The sequence below is a fragment of the Saccostrea echinata genome, unplaced genomic scaffold, assembly GCF_033153115.1.
Source record: "Saccostrea echinata isolate AGI-Se365-2 ecotype Australia unplaced genomic scaffold, CSIRO_AGI_Sech_v1 ptg000027l, whole genome shotgun sequence".
NCBI classification, from domain to species: domain Eukaryota; kingdom Metazoa; phylum Mollusca; class Bivalvia; order Ostreida; family Ostreidae; genus Saccostrea; species Saccostrea echinata.
In genome coordinates this window covers 3008079-3027969 of record NW_026889776.1, presented here as the reverse complement: position 1 = coordinate 3027969, position 19891 = coordinate 3008079, and the positions used below count along the sequence as shown (strand labels likewise).

Below are 19891 nucleotides of genomic sequence, written 5' to 3'. Positions count from 1 at the left end.
CACTTTTCATAATGGTGCCGGTTCCGACGTTTTCCTGGCACGTAAAATACATGTATCAAAATCGTAAAAAACGCCTGGAAAACGTCAGATATTTCGGACAAGCGGCACCCCTATCCATATTTACTACAATAGCCTTTTCCTTTCTTTCCCGGATCAGAGTACAAGTGACACTGTACAATCGATTTTTTTTTTATTTTATTTTTTTTTTTTTAATTTTTTTTTTTTTTTTTTTTTTTTTTTTTACAAAATTATGTTTTAAATGGCAGTAAACCCTTACGATTTTATTAAGCTATACATGAATTTAGCTTATAAGCTATCCCGGCCGTTTTCGTTCCGTTAAAAAGTTCTTCACTAGAGTAACACCAACTCACCCATTTGCATATTTTATAGCTTCTCAAGATGTATCTAAACTACACTTAGGTATGACTCTAGGCATGACCTAGTTCTCATTTTGTTTAGATATACCTGTATATAAACATGATTGATTGATTGTATGTTGTTTTACGTCCCATTCGAGAATTTTTCACTCGTATAGAGACGTCACGATATACCGGTGAAGGGCTTCAAATTTTTGACCTTTATTCGGCACTGAGGGTCATTGAGCAGTGAGGGATCTTTATCGTGCCAACGCCTGCCGTGACACGGGGCTTCGGTTTTTAAGGTCTCATCCGAAGGACCCGCAACTTTCACTTCAAAGTGCCGAGCGCATGGCGAAGGAACAGTTGCTACCCATTTTTTATCGGCTTAGGTCAGTCGCGGCCGTGATTCGAACTCACGACCTCCCGATCACGAAGCGAGCGCTCTACCGACTGAGCTACCGTAAACGGAAACAGGAAGAAATTTTTAAAGCAATGGCGACTTTGTTGTTAAAAATAGTTTATTATTCAGCAATATTCTGTATATATAAAGGATTATCATTTGTTAAAGGTAAATATATCATGTACTGGTATTGTTTCGTGAAATAACGGAGAAATTCTCTCTTGAGGTAAGTCGTATTTCATACCAATTGTTAGGCCTTTGTTATGCTAAATTTGACTACGGAATGTTCCGTCTATCTGAACAATATATATTGCTCAAGTTACATGGATGTGACCGGTCAGCAGGGATGCTTAATTCTCCTAGGCACCTAATCCCACCTCTGGAATTTTCGGGGATCCTTGTTTTATGCCTCTTCACAGATTTGTGTAAATGTTTGTAGATATTTAGAGATCGTTCACTGTTCGTTATCTTACCTTTTTCATTAGATAAGAAAAACAACTCTTTCGCGTCGCTTCTTGTTGACATGTATGGTAACATTATTTTGTGTGAATGTATCTCCGCATATTACTAGAATTAGGACCCTATTTACAAATGGCTTGCAGTAATATGTAATAAGTATCTACCTGTGAAACCGGTTTCCCCCTCGACTGTTCGTCTATCTAGTTGTTACCCTGCCTGTTAGTCTGTCTCACTTGGTTTTCCACACTTCCTTTCTAAAGACCTGCAGATATTGAGCTGATTTTCTCGTATATGAGTATCTTGATGAGAAATAGATCAAGTTCGTATTTCGTTACGCTTCAATGATTCTTTACTGGAAAACATTTTTTTAAAAAAATTATGGGAACCAGATTTTCCACTTGGTTTTCCGAATTTTTTCCTATACATTTCCATTACGAAAATATGCCATTCAGATAACTGAAAGGCGACTGAAAGGTGACTGAATGGCAGAGCGCTGACAGTCAGTGACCTTTCCAGACCTTTCAGTGACCATTCAGTTGACGGAAAGGTGCAGTTTTATCCTGTGATATTTTCATATGGAGAAATGATGTACAGTTTATTCATGAGGTTGCTCCCACGTGATTTACTTCTCATTAATATTCATAAGATCCTTCATAAACTCGAAATATTCCATTTCTTTAATTTTTTTAATTAAAACCTGCAAGCACAGTTTGTTTTGTTTTTTTAAGCTTCCGTCATATTTATTTGGGCAGAGTTTTGGGTTATTAACAGTGGGCAACTCATGAAACCATCTTTCTTTGGTAATAAGTAGGTCACACTGATGCAAGAAATTGCCGTTTTCAAATTAAAAAGGCGTTCGTAACTCTTCATGAAACAATAAATCATCTGTATTTTATAAAAACAGGCATTCGTCTGCACCTATTAATCGGCGGAAGAACTCTGTCAACTTGCAATAAACACTTACATTTAATCACCAAAAATGATAAAGACACCAATTCTGTGTTCTTTCCTTCATTAAAACATTATACTCTCGCTTCGGAATTTCAAATCTAAAAGGCGGTCGCAACTTTCACTTTGGTATCAACAATCTTGTCATTTCCGGTAGAAGATATCAAGAAGAATCAAACCATCGGCGGAAGAACTTTATCCGAAATAGTTAGGATATAAAAATTCGCAATTTTTGTATTTTCTCTATATAAACCTTTATAAATTTGGCCGCCATTATAGCTCAAAAATGACCGATATGCAAATCAGCAGAATGAACACCATTTCTCCATATGTGCAATTTATGCAGATATTGAGCTGAATTTCCATATTCATGAGTTCTAGATTAAGTTTACATTTTGTTCCGCTTCAATGGTTTTGGGCGGAATTCCGGTATTTTTAATTTTTAAGGGGAATCTGCATGATTGCATTTAATTGCCGGTAGGGGACTAGTATTTCTTATGCAATACTATCAGAATGCTTAATATTTAACTCCAGACCTTGGATATTTTACAGTTCTGTAATGTGGGGGTTTAACTTGAAGATGTTGCAAATACTTTCACTATTATACAAAATACAAAGTAGAACGAGAGTCCTTTTGGGTCGTTTACTGGCCTTTGAGAGTGGTGTTGCCATGTGCGCAACTTCAGACTTCGAAACTCTTTCTCAACTATTATATGATACCTTCGCATTTCAAAGGTGCTGTATTACCCTGATCTTTCTGTCAACTTTAACTTGAGAAGCGTCATTGAAATACATTTCTTCGTCAAAAAAGTTATTTCATTTCTATGTTTTGAAAAATAACAGAAGTCTTTACTTTGAAGAAAAAACTTATAAAAAGTTAAGTACTGTGGCAAAAATTATATTTTGTACATTGTAATAACTGTATGAACAGCGCATGTATCTATTACAATGATCATGCATGTATAAATGCAAGATTTTCAATGTACATGTAAATGTAGTTGATGTCAAAACCTTTTTTGATGTGCATTCAAATACACATCGCACACATTACACTATTTTGCAATATTGATGAAACAAGATCTCAAATAATGATTATTTCTATGAAATCACTCCTGTTCATGGGGTTTAGGTTATCAATATTTTTGTGACACCAAGAGGCTCATAGATCAAGAATTCATATTCCCCACGAAATGTTACAATTCCATACAGCAGTATGATGTTTTCCCCTTTAACCACAAAATCAAACTCTCGAGAACCAGCAACTTTCCCCTAACTACGATAATATGACACCAAGAAAATAAGTGATTTTACAGAATATATTTTCAATCCAGTTCAAAACGATATGTCTTAAGTATGTTCCATTTATGCTTAGTAAAAGAATATTTAATTTTTTTAGAACTCTTCCGTCGTCAATAGTTCGACAATCATTTTTTTTGTTTTCTGCTTTAATATTTATGACCATATTATCGAAATATGGGGATGGGAAAGGGGGTTCTCCTTCTCTATATTTGACAATTGTAATGACCCTGTGCTTTGAATTCAGTCATTTTTGGTTTTAATTCCAAACATTCATTTTTATCAATAGCAACAATAGCAAAAGATGGAAGATTTATGTAGTATGAAGTGATGCTTACTTTTTCAGAAATGAATTAATTTATTGTCAACCATGATATGACGAAAATTTGATACAGTGTATAGAAAGAGCAATACTTTATTATCACGACATTAAAATATTAGGTATGAAATGTATGGAAATGACGAACAGTATTCAAACTCAAAAGTCCATTAAAGAATACAAATTTTGGAGCAGAGCAAACACGGACGACCTCTAAAACATCAGAGATGGGATCAGGTGCCATGGATGAGTGAGCATCCCCTGCCGACCGGTCACACCCGCTGTGTGCTCCTTGTCGTGATCGGAAAATAATGGAAAAATCCGTCGACAATTCAATGTGTAAATAATAGCCTAACAATTAGTATGAAAAACGTTAGTCGGCATATGACTTAATGATAGATTGTATTTGCTGACATGGTCATTGTATCAATGATTACTTTAAACGAGACTGTTGATATTCTTGATTCATCAACTTGTTTGTCAATAAATTGCCTCGTTAAGAAACTCTTCATACCCAGAGAATGCTCTTGCGTATCGAATCAACTGAGGGATATAAACCCCGTATGCAGGTGATGAACGTATATTGCTGCCTAAGTAAGGGAAGCCGACGATTGAAAAGTTAAGCTCATCACGTTTATCATAAAGCTTGGTTGTTAGATTACCATTAATTTTTTTTCTAGTAAATTATCTAAATATGAAACAGATTTGTCAGACTGTATGGTATCTTTTATTTAAAGTTCACCGGTATATCGTAACGACATAAGAATGAAAATAACCATTGTTAATTGACAATACGTCGTCGATATATCTAAATGTCGAGTTGAAGGCCACAGCAAGTGTTTTTTATCTTTTCATGTATAAGATTTTGAACAAATTATACTTCATATGAATACAAAAATAGTTCTGCTTATAGCGGGGCGCAATTGGTACCTTTGGGAATTCCAATAGATTGCTGGAAGACCTGGTCTCCAAAAACCACATAGATATTGTCGATCAGAATCTTGAGCATCTTTTTAATATCAACTTCAGAGTACTTGTGTGTACATTCAGAATTTTTTTAACAAAATAATTTTACAAATGACAGTGACAATGTAAGTAAATTTACGAGTTCCATTTTTATTGAAAATAAACCTAGCTGTCAATGGCATCAAAACCCTGGACTTTAATTTGTCATGGGGAATGGTTGTATATAAAGTTGAAAAGTTTTTATGTTGTAGATTTTGATAAAATTTTGTGATTTCAAATTTTCCAAAAGTTCCTTGGAATTTTTAAGTATCCACGTCTGATTAACACCACTTCTCGAATATATTGTTGCACAGTACTCCTGAAGTTTCTCCTTCACTACTGTTAATATTTTAGTGAGGAGTGAATAAAGAGGCTTGGTAGAACATTTACTGGAACCCGTTATGTGTCTTTTTTACGAAGTTTCGGAATCCAATATAGATATGGTAATTCAAAATCATGTTGGTTGTTGGGAATATAAAAGTATTCAGAGCTGACATATGATTTTGAAGAATTTCCTCCTTAGAAAGGGAGCTATGGGTATACGTTGGATTACACGTGTTGAATAAAATCCCAGTTCCTCTAAAATATAATTTGAATAATGAGCTTTACAAACAAAGATGATGTTGTTACCTGCTTTTTCAGCAGGGACCAGTACATACTGAACGTGTAATCTATTTGATTTTTTAGGTCACCTGAGTCACTCAGGTGACCTATTGCTATCTCTTTTCGTCCGTCGTCGTGCGTCGTGCGTTGTCCGTCGTTCGTCGTTCGTAAACTTTTGAACATTTTCAGCTTCTTCTCTGGAACCAGCAAACCAATTTCAACCAGTTTTGGCATATAGCATCTATGGGTGAAGGGGAACAAAAATTGTGAAATTCGTGGCCCCTGCCCCCCTGGGGCCTGAGGGGTGGGGCCAAAACCATCAAAATTAATGCAATCTTTAAAAATCTTCTTCTTTACTCCTGGACATCAAGCAGTCGAACTGTTGGCATGATTGTAATCAGCATTGAGCCCTCCACCAAAATTGTAAAATTCATGGCCCCAGGGTCAGGGGTTCTGGTGCTAGGGCGGGACTATATAGATCATATTGTGAAAGTGCATTATTTCTTTGAAAATCTCCTTCTCTACTCCTGGGTATTATTGAAACAAATTGAATACATAGTTATGATAAGCAAGGATGACTCTACCAAAATTGTGAAATTCATGACCCCAGGGTCAGGGGTTCTAGTGCTAGGGCGGGGCTATATAGATCATATAGTGAAAGTGCATTAATTCTTTGAAAATCTTCTTCTCTACTACTGGGTATTATTTGAACAAATTGAATACATAGTTATGATAAGCAAGGATGACTCTACCAAAATTGTGAAATTCATAGCCCCAGGGTCAGGGGTTCTGGTGCTAGGGCGGGGCTATATAGATCATATAGTGAAAGTGCATTATTTCTTTGAAAATCTTCTTCTCTACTCGTGGGTATTATTGAAACAAATTGAATACATAGTTATGATAAGCAAGGATGACTCTACCAAAATTGTGAAATTCATGACCCCAGGGTCAGGGGTTCTGGTGCTAGGGCGGGGCTATATAGATCATATAGTGAAAGTGCATTATTTCTTTGAAAATATTCTTCTCTACTACTGGGTATTATTGAAACAAATTGAATACATACTTATGATAAGCAAGAGTGACTCTACCAAAATTGTGAAATTCATAGCCCCAGGGTCAGGGGTTCTGGTGCTAGGGCGGGGCTTTATAGATCATATAGTGAAAGTGCATTATTTCTTTGAAAATTTTCTTCTCTACTACTGGGTATTATTTAAACAAATTAAATAATAGTTATGATAAGCAAGAGTGACTCTACCAAAATTGTGAAATTCATAGTCCCAGGGTCAGGGGTTCTGGTGCTATGGTGGGGCTTTATAGATCATATAGTGAAAGTGCATTATTTCTTTGAAAATCTTCTTCTCTACTCCTGAGTATTATTTAAACAAATGCATAGTTATGATAAGCAAGGATGCCTCTTCCAAAATTGTGGATTTCATGATCCCTGGATCAGAGATTCTGATGTTAGGGCGGGGCTCTATTTATTATAGAGTGAAAATGCATTAATGCTTTAAAAATCTTCTCTGCACCTGGGCGTATCAGAGGCAAAAAGAGTAAAAGTTTTAATAAGGAAGGGTATTTTTACCAGATTTTTGAACATCAGGACCATTTGGTCAAGTGTTCTGGTCCAGACCAGGGCTCTATTAATTTGTATTCTACTGAGAGGAGTTATTCCCCTTTGCCATTTACTTGTGATAATTAATCACTGTAAATAATGTACTTGAAAGGTTAATAGAATAAGAGAATTATGCAAGACTTTTTATTGTATAATACAAAAAGTACTTTCATAGTTTTAATGATCAGGTAGACTTGTAAATAATAGATAAATAAAAATGAGACAAAAATAACTTGTCTTATTAAATGTTCATCAAAGACCAAGAGAGGCCAATGTAAGAGATTTCAACAAGGAATTAAAAGAGTACAGAAGCACTGATAGTTTGTTTACATACTGTCTGGTGAGAGTGATAAATGGGGAACAGATTAGAACCTAATTTATGAACTGTTAATGAATACTAGACTAATAATATTGTTGATCCTGATCACCCTATTTTTCTTGCTTTTGGGCAACAAAGCTTCACCTTTCAGTTCATTTTATACTCTATGGATCCTCTAAATTGTTGTATTATACTCAGGTGACCGTTAAGGCCCTTGGGCCTCTTGTTTTTCTGAATTATTGAACACAGAAGGATAGTTGGTTTTCATTTTGCCCATCAACCGATACATTTAATCCATTCTGACAACGTGTCAAGGTCTTCTTTTTCATGTCTGGTCCATTGCCTGGCGTAATCTTCCACAGAATATAAAATATATATGAAATTTTGACACCAGTTAAAAGATCGGGGCTCACTAAATTTTGGCCTTTTTGAAATTAATGATTTAACGTCCTCATTATTAACTATATTTACGTCACCAGTAATAACGTGTTCAGCAGGCCTATAGTTGTAGGGTGAAGAAGAACATGAACAGGAAGGAGAATTGTATATGGAGGATATAGGTATGAGTGAAAATATTTTGTGTCATAATATTAAATTCACAGTAGAAAATATATTGAATCGCTGCTGTTTAAGTCGGAAAATAACATTGTTACCTGTGCTTGTACAAAAAGTGCATTCATCTGACATCAGGAAGAGTTAATTTTTTTTTTTTTTTTTAAATATTTTTGTTTTAGGAAAAAGGTTTTTTTTACTTAAAATTCTACATATGATACTTGATAATATCTGTTGTTTTTAGCTTATCTCAACGAAGTTGGGGGAGCTTACGTAATACCCTCGGCATCGGTGTCGGCGTCCCAGATTAAAGGTTTTGGAGTAGATTTCCTTTCAAGTACTTCTATGCCCTATATTAATTAGAGATGCATGAAGGATGCTTTTAGTATATTTTGTTGTACCAGTCAAGGTTTTAGATGCTGCAATTTCAGCTAAAGAATGACCAGGTTAATGTTTTTGGAGCAGGTTAATGTTTTTGGAGCAAGTCTCATTTCCAAGTAATAATAAGCCAAATTTGCATGGATGATACTTCTAAGGATGCAGCTTAGGATATGCTGGATCTGACCTACATTTTCCAGATGAGTGACTGGGTTAAAGTTTTTGGAGCAGATCTCACTTCCAAGTAACTTTAAGCCCTATGTTGACCAAACTTGCATGGATGCACACTACTGAACTTGCTTCGGATGCTGGATCTGACCTATATTTTCCAGATGAGTGACCAGGTTAGTGTTTTTGGAGCAGGTTCATTACGGCTGTCTGAGCCAAACTTGCTAGGGTGATGCATCACAGGATTAACACTCTCAAACTTGCTCCAGATGCTGGATTTGACTTACATTTTCTGGATGAGTGACTAGTTTTTAGTTTTTAGGTAAGTCCATTCCCAAGTAACTGCAAGCCCTATCAGACCCAAATTGCATAAACGTTACATCTATGGATGCACACTACTAGATTATTACTCTAGTGTGGGGTTTTGCCTTACTTTAAGATGACAATCGTTAAGGTGAACTCTGTAATTTCTGATTACCTATGTTTAAATTTTCGTTTAAGAGATGGAACTATTCAGAATTGTAACAGTTAAAAGAAATACTCGGAAAGTGCAAATGTTTTAGGTCAAATGTTATTATTACATAAAAATATTGGAAAAAGAAAATAGAAATTAATGCTTGCATGTTATAATTAGGTTTTGAGTGAATTGAATATTCAATGGTCTCCTGAACATTACTATGATAAGACAAACTTAAGATATTTTCTTTGGAACATATCTCTCATACCAGAATGTCGTTCCACCTCAATGTTACAACACAAGAGACTTTTAGTTCCTTTAAAATGTCACTATAGTATAGTAGATATATTTTTTGTTTTCACCAGTTAAAGGGAGTGCCTATGCTCTGAAACAGGATTCAACCACAAGTAAAACTCAGCTATAAGGAAGTTACTGTTCCATCGAATTTTTCTTCCTTATAACGGAGATTCTTTATATGTCTATGTGATTTCTTATATGGACATTTCCGTGTAATTTCTTTTTACTTAGTTTCTATACCACTGGATTAGTTCTTTATCTTCTAGGAAAGGGTAACAATAATTTCGCACCAAATGTCACGAATAAATCTTCGCGCCTTTTCCTTGGAATGTTGTATTGAATGGGTATGAAAACTTCCATGGAATTACGGTAAATAAAGTAGCTTTTTTAACCTAATCTTTTAATTTTGCAAAAATTTAAGAGAGTATTTGCTCTCTACTATTACACCACTGGGGCCGAGGGAACATACATATGCAAAAGCAGTGTTTCCTGTATTGATTTTTTTGTTCGTTTGTTTGTTTGTTTGTTTGGTTTTGGTTTTTCTTTTTTCACTTTGAAGAACTACTCAATTCAAATATTCACAAAATGCAATGTGGAACCTATCAATAATATAAGATATACATGTATAGCAGAAATATCGGGTTAAAAAGTAGGTGCGTGTTTTGCGTTATTTACAAACGCAATTTTAACCGTTACATGTAGACAATTAAGTTTTTTGGACTTCAGTGTATTTTGTTTTGGATCACAAACTTGAAACTTGGTTTGATTTTGTAATGCTGTGTTTCAGGTCATGTTCGAGATTTAAGGGACTTTGTTTTTTTAAATAATATCTACAGACTTATGGTCTATCAAATAGATATTGACAAATTAAATTCTGGAGTATTTTTGTCGTGATCTAAGCATACTTATATACTTATACCTACTTATATAGAAAATGTAGTTTATTAATTTTGTTCGTTCATGACCCCTGGTACTAGAATGGGTCGTAATAGGGGTCAAACGTTTATGGAGGAATATATCAAAATGAAAATCTCAACACGAACAGCAATGTTATACTGATATGCAAGCATCCTCAGGTATTGTATATTCAAGTTTGTTCAAATCATCACCCTGGGGCTACTTGTGGCTACATATTTATTTTTCTAAAAGTTTTATATGGGAAATAAATAATAAATATCTTCATCTCGATAAAAACAATAAACCATATATTATTATATGAGTCATGATGTGTAGGTAATGTTTAGGTTCTTGCAGTAAAACCCTACTATTGTTAATATGGCAAACAGTTTGATATGTTTGTATAGCGAAACTAAAGTCGTCGCAATTATGAAATTGTTATATCAGTCTATCCTACAACATGGCTCCCAAACAAATTTACACTTAATCTAAGATTGGCACTGTATCAACCATACAATCAAAGATACATTGCCGGGTCAAACAAATGATCTACCAAGTCCTTATCTTTACTCTGTACAAAAATATTTAGTGTTATAAAGAAGAAACTTCAGACGGACTATGCAACAGTTGTAAATCATTGTGGATTCTCAAAAACTTCAAAGAACTTTGAAAAAATTTAAAATCAACCAATTCCTCTTAAGTCAATAACATCAAAACGCACGACTTTTCTACACTTTATACAACCAACCCTCACGATATATTAAAAACTAGGCTTTTTGATATCATAGGCAACTGCTTCTTCAATAAAAATAAAACAAGAAAATTTTCGTACCTTGTGATTGGTCATCAACAAAATTATTTTGTTAGAATCGCTCTGGTTCTACACACAAATACTCTGAAACAGATATTAAAAGTATGTTGGAATTTGCTTATTGACAACATTTTTGTAGTCTTCGAAGACCACGTCTTCCAACAAAAGTTTGGAATTTCAATGAGCACTAATTGTGCTCCTTTAGTAGCCAACCTGTTTTTACATGTATATTCCTATGATGCAGAATTCATTCAAAAATTTCGATATGAGAAAACACTTGGTGTGGCCTTCCACTCGACATTCAGATATATCGCATAGTTACTTCCACTCATAGGTCAACTCGACACCATATAGTCTGCCACATCTGTTTCATATTTGGAAGTTTTACTGACAATAGATGATAGAGCCAAATAACAACAAAATTTTATGACAAACGAGATGACTTCAGCTTTTCCATCGGCAACTTGACTTTCATTATTTATGTAGTAACATTCTGTTATCAATTGCTTATGGTGTTTACGTCTCCCAACTAATTCGATACTCAAGAGCATGCACCAAGTACGATCAATTGTTAAATCAAGAAATGTTACTGACACATAAGTTAATGTTAGAGGGGTTTCAACAGCCTCGTTCAAAGTCAGCATTTCGTAAATTCTATGGTCGTTATAACGACCTTGTTAACAAATATAACCTATCATAGGGTCGTATTTTGGCTAAAGTTTCCTACCAGTTGTTTGACCTTTGTTTTTATACTAAATTTGACTGGAATATTCCGTCTACCTGATTAATACACAGGGCTCACGGTGGGTGTGACCGGTTAACAGGGGATGCTTACTCCTCCTAGGCACCTGATCCCCTCTAGAATTTCCGGGGTCCGTGTTTTATGCCTTGTTCACAGATTTGTATTGTTTGAAGATTTTTTGAGGTCGATCACTGTTCGTTATCTTCACCTTTTTTAATTGTTTATGTCTTGTAAGTGTAAGATTCTTTGACAAAATGTGTAGGCACCGGTAAGTCTTGCTTTGAAATTGAACGCTTTGTTTGAAAATTTATTATTATCTTGTCTGTGGTACATGTGGTTTAATTTTCTGAATATTGTTAGTTGCACCGGAGACATAAATTATGTCTCTGGTAGAACCCAATAAAGATTTGAATGTATGGAAAAATACGTGCTCGCTTATTAATCAAGTAATATCATTAAGGGGTTTCTATTAAATTTCAAATATTTAGCACAACTTTCATGTGCACGTTTGTTTTTTATTTCATTTATTTTTAAAGAATACATATAGTTGGTTCTAAAATTCTAACACAGTTAGCAGGTAAAGTTTTGATGAAAATCACCTTTGTAGCAATTTGTCAAGTATGATCTGATCCTTTTCACTCTCATGAAGGATACCTGTATCTTTAAAATTGACTTCAAAGTCACATAATATGCATGATTGCATGAGGTCCATGTTGAAAAAACAAACTCGTAATATCCTAATCAAGCGTTTGCTTAAAAAAAAATTTAGATTTAAAAACAAAAGTATAGAGAATGGATTTTACATAAATCAAAGTACTGTAAGTACTGATAGACGGTGTCATGAATGATTTTGTTTGTTTAACGTCCCTCTCGAGAATTGTTTCACTCATATTGAGACATCACTATTGTCGTTGGTGGGCTACAAATTTAGATCTATATTCAGCACTCCAGGCCATTGAGTAGTGAGGGATCTTTTTCTGACCAGCACTTACTGCGACATGGGACCTCGGTTTAACTGTCTCCACGTCCCGCAGTGGGATTCGAACCCGCTGCGTAAGGATTGACTCCTTCATGTTCGTGACTCTAGAGCAAACGCTAACCACTGCGCCACACGGCGACTGACATTGAATGAGATAAAATATTATAAGAATCTGTAAAATGATATGATGGAAATTATGAACGTTTATTGCAATTTTTCACGATACATGTTTTTTAAGGTTTTGCCAAAGGTCAGCATGTTCAAAAATTTATTTTTACAATAGCTCCAAAACTATGTGGTTTATAAAGTTAAAACTTTTACAGTTTATAAATATAACAAATATTTATCGAGAAAAAGTCTTTTTAAACTTCGAGCATTTCAGGTTTTTTTTTCTATATGTACTATTGTGGTGTACAGTCAAAATTGCAAATTTAAAAATGAAAACATATTTAAGGATGATGGACAGATTGAAGTTATATATTCAAATAATGGATTTTGGGATGTTTAAGTATTTTTTCCCACAAATTAATGCTTGAAAGGTTTATCCTAAATGATAAATCATAAGGGAATCAAGGTTCCTGATATGTTCATGTAGAGACCGAACATTTTTATTCTAAGATGCATGATTTACAAAAATGTGTCATGAAATCGTGGTGTTTTGAAGTTAGAAATTATGAGTTTATAATTCCAAATCTTTACTCAGTGATCAATAATCAAATTTTGCATCCCCCCCCCCCCCCCAAAAAAAAAAAGAAAATATGAACAATTTTTCGTAACTTATTGGAAAAGTTTTTGAAATTTTGAGTAGAATTGAACCCACAATATTTTTTTTTAACAAAAACTTACTTTTCATAAAGTATATGGTAAAAAGGGAAATGATAAATCACTTTTGGCCATGTACTGTAGATTATGCGACATAAATCATATGCTGAAAGATAATGAAATAGACTTTATCCTTGGATTCCCATCTTTGCCAAATTCCCTGGCTTTAATTAACTTATTCCTAAAAGCTTGAAAGACTTCAGGAATTAAACAGAAGTCTTACTTCTTTGTTTGATATATACTGTTCGAAAAGAAAAAAAAAAGAAGAACAGAAAAACAAAATATTTGACAGCCTCTATTTCTCTATCGTCTCAAGTTCGGAGTCCGCATATAGCTCTCTTCAGATTGGGAGAAGATCGTATATTTTGGTCGTGGTTTGTGACGATGCTATTTCTCGTACGTAATCTTAATATGCACTGACCCTGCTTATTGCTGCTAGCCATTGCGCAATACGAAATTTAATTTGTGAACACACGCAGGAGAAGACTGACCTAAATTAGGCCCACTGAATTCGCAAGAAAATCCTAATATTTCATGCACGTGTATTTTAGTACCTTTTTTCTTACACTTTTTAAAGAGTAAATTTTATTCGAGGCACGATAGAATTTTCAAATACGAATGAAATATATTGTTAACTTTTGTCCATCACAGTCTTTTTAGTTATAACTTTGATAAATTAGCATTCGTTAAGTAGTTTTTGTGTTCGAGATAATTAGGCAATGGCTTATTATTATTATTATTTTTTATAGATAGAATCGTAATAAACTTTGCTTTACGGCATCGTATCTGCCTCCAACAACTCTTTTATTAACTGATTATCGATAAGATGTCGTGATCTTTTTTTTTCTTCCCAAATATATATATATATATATATATATATATTTCTAATATATTATCGTCAACAGATATTAGAAATTCAAACAATCAAAAGACATCGTAAAATTACAGTTAACTTTAAAAGTTTATTGTATAATAAATCCACAAAACGTCTCAAATAAAATATTTATAAAACACGCAATTCCGGAACAAGGAATGTGCAGTCCTCGAATCATATTGTACTTTTGGAATTGGAGAAAATTGGAGATCGACGCTCTCCTAGCATGGAGTATCTCATAATTAGGGAGTATCAAATCGGGAACGTCTCATAATTACCGTTTGTCGCATATATGTAACTAAGAAACCACCGTGGTGTGTTTAGCAATTATAATTATTTGATTTCAAAGTTAAAATGTGAAACCATTATTCTCAAATATTTTTCCATTAAATATTCCGACTATAAATAAATATTATTTAAATTTTACATTAACACAACGTTAAAAAAAAACGGTGTGACTTCTGTAGTTTGCATACGAATATACGAGTCAGTCTGTGTACGAATTAGTTGTAGGTTGGCGTAATTTATATGAATATTCATGAAGCGAGAAATATCGATAACGGCAAATATAAGGATTTAAGCTTTCATGACTTTGTGCCCATCAACAAAATGTCTTTGAAATAACTTGAGAGTATTTGTTAACTATCTGCATTTTATTTTCAAACATTGAATCAACCCTATTTTCATTATTTTCACTCTGCAAAAATCGCCGCTAGGGTCCCCGTGATTTTACACTGTTGTTATTTATAGCCCAAAAGCAACAGCAAATAGCCTGTGGCTATAAATAGCCACCGTCTAAAAATGATGCAGTTTACTTTAAAATATATTCTGTTAACAATTAAAGGAATATTGCAATGGAAGTATGAATTGAATTAATTTGGCTACAATTTTAGGTCCGTAGGAAGTAATATCAGTGTGGGGGAACCTAACAGAAATTCTTGACAAGCGCGAAAGGGGGGATGCCATCAAACGTTTTTGGGGGACACATGCTGGTGTATATTATATACATAAACTGGCAAAATTGAGGGGGCACAAACGTAATTAGCTTTATTTTCTATAATAATATACTGACAAAATTATTGGGGAAAGAACTAGTAACCCCCCTCCTCCCCACCCTGTCCCTGATTCTAAAAAGTAAATTGGGTATTGTGTGTTATATTTATTGAATATATAGAATCTTTTGTTTTCTTGTTTGTTTCTTTAACGTCCCTTCGAGATTTTTTCACTCTCATTAAGACGCCACCAATTGCCGACGAAGGGCTGCAAAGTTAGACCTGTACTGGACACTTACGGCCTTTCACTAGTGAGAGATCTTTTTCTTGCTAGCGCATACTGCAACACGGGACCTCGGTTTATACGGTCTCATCCGCAGGACAGGTTTCCACGTCCCACAGTGGGATTCGAACCCGCGACGTAAGGATCAACTCCTTACTCACTCTTCGCTATATCCAATGCGCCATGCGGCGACGATAGAGTATCTGCAGTAACTAAAGGCTATATGCATGAAAATTCGTTTACTAGAAGAATTACATAAACAAGGTACGATTTGATAATTATTAGTCATATCTGGAATCACGGCGGCGCCTACCCTCACAATGGGATTTAATTCCATGTACAATGTATACAATCTCTCAAATATTTAATTGAAATGGCCTTCATATATTTCGTTAATTAAAAAGTAAATCATCTCGTGGTCTTATATTTGAAGTAAAAAAAAACCTTTTCATATATGAAGTTGTTTTGGCTTGTGGAATATGGAATGTAAGATTGCCCTGATTCCTTAATAAGAATTTTGCGGTAAAAATATTGCTGTAATATTAGTAAGTCATGCAGATACTGAGGAACTAATCCGTTAACAATCTTATGAAATAATATACGTTTTATATATGTTTTTTTTCCTAATTTCTAAAGTATCTAAGCCAAGATCTTGAGCATTGATCTTGATAAATTTATTTGTTATTGTTATTATAATAGTTTGTTATTATTCGTTGCAGCTGCAACTTGATTTCATATATTTTATCATGCCGTCTCTCTCAGTAAAGATAAAAGATGAATTACTCCATTTCATTGTAAAAATAATGAAGACTATGGAAAATGTAACATGTAATTTTCGAAATCTTCCATTACTTTCATTGTTCAAATAAAAAACCTAGAAAATATTACAGCTATGGCCATATGCATGTAATTGCCATTTGCAGTGAAAAGTTTTGTGATGGTAATAGATCAATTGAATATTTGAGAAATTGCAGATATGGAATTAAATTGTTCAAGCTAAAATCTAGGAATCATTACAACTATGGAAGTCGTAAAGCGAATAAATTGCATTGTAAGGCTCATTATTAATATTGTAGCTTAGAGTAACTTGGATTTAATATTGCAAGTCGAATCCAACTTATACTCATGGTTCACTCTCTGTCAGTTTTAAATATTTTAATATTCCCAACAATCAAGTTGAATTAGAATTATCAAACCTATAGTGGATTTCTAAACTACACTGTATATTAATTTGAATTTTCATCACATTTGTAAACTTGAATATTTATATGATATGTAAACTTGAATATTAAAATCGTATGTAAATTTTAATAAAATATATGCATTAAGACAGTAGCATAACAGTATACAACTATGTTGTAACGTAGCTGAACATTATGACAAAATGCGCATTACAAATATAAAGACAAGACAGTTCACTCTAGTTTCATAAAATTTTACACAACTAACAAAATATCATTTTGAATAATGCATTCTAACTATTCACAAAAATCTGAATGAGTCTAATTCCTTTATCAAAATGTTTCATAATTCGCAGCTTACCTGTGTGTGCATATTTTTTCAATTTATATATTTTCAGCACAGAACGTGCGAATTCAAATCCAACCCTCATCAATAAATTTAGGACAAGATGATCTGATTGTTACTTGCTCCACCGTCAACCCATCACAACTTGATACAGTGTATACCATACAGCTACAAAAAAACGATACAAATACCTACTCAATGAAGGATGTGGTTTCAGTTCGTCCAAGTAATGGTCAAGATACTATAACATGGCAGGACACAGAGTTACAAAGCAGGGCAACAGCAACAGGCACTGTCAGCACACCAGCCACAGCACAGCTAAAGTTAACGATTCCTAAAGATCAAGTGTTGTGTCAACAGGATTTCACAGGATACATGTGTACAATGTCTGGATTTACAAATGTTTTAGTTACTCAAGAGACAAGTCCAGAGTATGTTACTTATATAGGTATGTACACAATCCACAATGCGGCATTATAATTACTAGTATACATTTAAAATAATTTTCAATAAATAATATATGCTGCTTAATGTGTTGATGGATTTTCTTTTAATTCAGTCCATCCAAAAGTGATTGAAATGCCAAGTGTGAGGATACTTGGTGAATTTTCTAACACACCATCAAGACAGTTTCCAGTTAACACGGCTATACAGCTGACTTGTACTGGACAAATTGGCACTGATGCAAGTGCTGTACGTGTTTTTAAAGAACATTATTAGAGTGGATAACTTTTAGAAAATCTTACTCTCAAATTAAAATCACAATTGAATTTTCATAATGTAATTATCAGGCAATCCGTTGGTGTGCTAAGAAGTCCCAAGACTTAACCTTCACTGGGCTACCACAGACCCCGATCCACTCCGAGGCCTCACCGTCTATTGGCTGTCAGTACACACGTTCCAGTACCATCACATACAACCTCACAAGTGATGACACCTACACACAGTTCCTGTGTGAGTCTGGATATTCTGGTCTCTGTGAAACAGGAACAGCCAGACAGTATCTGAATATAACCTTAGGTAAGTTGACTTTGAATAATGAGGTTCATTTAAATGAATACATATGAATGAATAAATATCGTCGGAGGCCCTAAATTCGTTATGGTCCTAGAGTCGTGCCCCTTTATTTTCCTGAAGTATCTCACAAGATTGTGTCCTCTGTATCACCGTACAGCGTTGGAAAAATTCTATTAGGATTTCTTTTGTCATATTTTACAACTGCTGACGATGATAAGGTCAAAACAGGAAATACAGTCTTAAAGAAAATTATACCCCACTTAGCATAAATCTGCTTTTACCGCATACGTTTGAAAATAGAGCCTAAAATATTTTTTTTCTTACGACCTATCTCAAGTGTTTTGGTGCTATCGTACGCATTGTTTACATTATGTCAACAGAAGTTACATACCCGATTTGGAATTTTTGGCCTTTATAATGTCATTTCCGCTGAGGTCACGACCCTAGGACCTGTTATTCAAAATGGCGCCGGGTAAACATCGACACTTTGAACGAGTTGTAAACAATCAATAAAGGCAATATTTTTCTAAACTATCAGTTCAATTGAAAGAAAAAGTATTTATAAGTAAGGTATGACTTTTTTTTACGAAACGGACACAATCAAATTAGGATAACGACTTATGGATCTCCGAGGATATATATGGGGAAAAAGTATGATCTTATTGCATGGAATTTGAACAATTTAGAAAACATAAGTTTTAATTTTTCACAACAGTTTCATATTTTAAAAAAATACAGGGCTAGATTTTTTATTATAACTATACCTTGTTCTTTGTTCGAATTCCCCCCCCCCCCCATCCCGGGCTCGAACCGAGCCTAAAAAGGAGATAGGATGTTTGCAAGAAATGTATAGTGTTGCAGTTTCCAGTTCTTTTCAATCATTGGGTGAAATTGAAACTTTAAAATAAGTTATCCAAGTTTAACATTGGAATACTTCGTATATAGAACAGTCTATTAACTATAGAAATATGTCCATAGGACATGAATGCCCCACCGAGGGTATATTAGTAATGCTTTAATAGTTTCTTTGAAATTGAAATTGAAATCTAAAAAGTTTGATATAGATGATAAATTCTCACCAAATTATGTATAAGTGCATAAGCTTACATAAATATATCTTAAATGGTTTCTTTAAAATTAAGCAAAATGCAAATTTAAGAAAAGTGAGGTCAAGGTCCCAGAAAAGTTCAAGGTCAAACGTTTTTGATGCAGTTGAATAGTTCTCATAAATACTTATCAGCATATTAAGTTTGATAAAAATATTTTGAATGGTTTATTTAAAACTGAGCTAAACACTAATTTAAAATAAATGAAGTTAAGGTCAAAAGAAAGGTCAAGGTCAAAAATTGTTGATTCAGTTGAAAAGGTTACATCAGTATGTATTAGCATATGAAGTTTGATAAAGATATTATGAATGGTTTCTTTAAAACTGAGTTAAACACAAATTGAGAAAAGTGAGGTCAAGGTCAAACGAAGGGTCAAGGTGAAAAAATATTGATGCAGTTGAATATCTTACATCAGTATGTATCAGCATATGAAGTTTGACACTAATTTAAGAAAAGTGAGGTCAAGGTCAAAGGAAAGGTCAAGGTCAAAAATTGTTGATGCAGTTGAAAAGGTTACATCAGTATGTATTAGCATATGAAGTTTGATAAAAATGTTATGAATGGACTCTTTAAAACTGAGCTAAACACTCATTTAAGAAAAGTGAGGTCAAGGTCAAAGGAAAGGTCGAGGTAAAAAATATTGATGCAGTTAAATAGCTCTCATCAGTA

The 19891-nt window shown here is 34.0% G+C and overlaps 1 protein-coding gene across 1 annotated transcript in view; it reads left to right on the top strand.

Annotated features, from left to right (window-relative positions):
* Positions 1–851: 851 nt before the first annotated feature.
* The window catches only part of LOC133193102 (uncharacterized), a 38213-nt gene continuing 19173 nt past the window's right edge, over positions 852–19891 (top strand). Inside the window, exons 1-4 of the mRNA XM_061329077.1 lie at positions 852–927; positions 17152–17547; positions 17659–17792; positions 17891–18119. Coding sequence (XP_061185061.1) covers positions 852–927; positions 17152–17547; positions 17659–17792; positions 17891–18119 — 835 coding nt within the window. The remainder of the gene's footprint in view (positions 928–17151; positions 17548–17658; positions 17793–17890; positions 18120–19891) is intronic.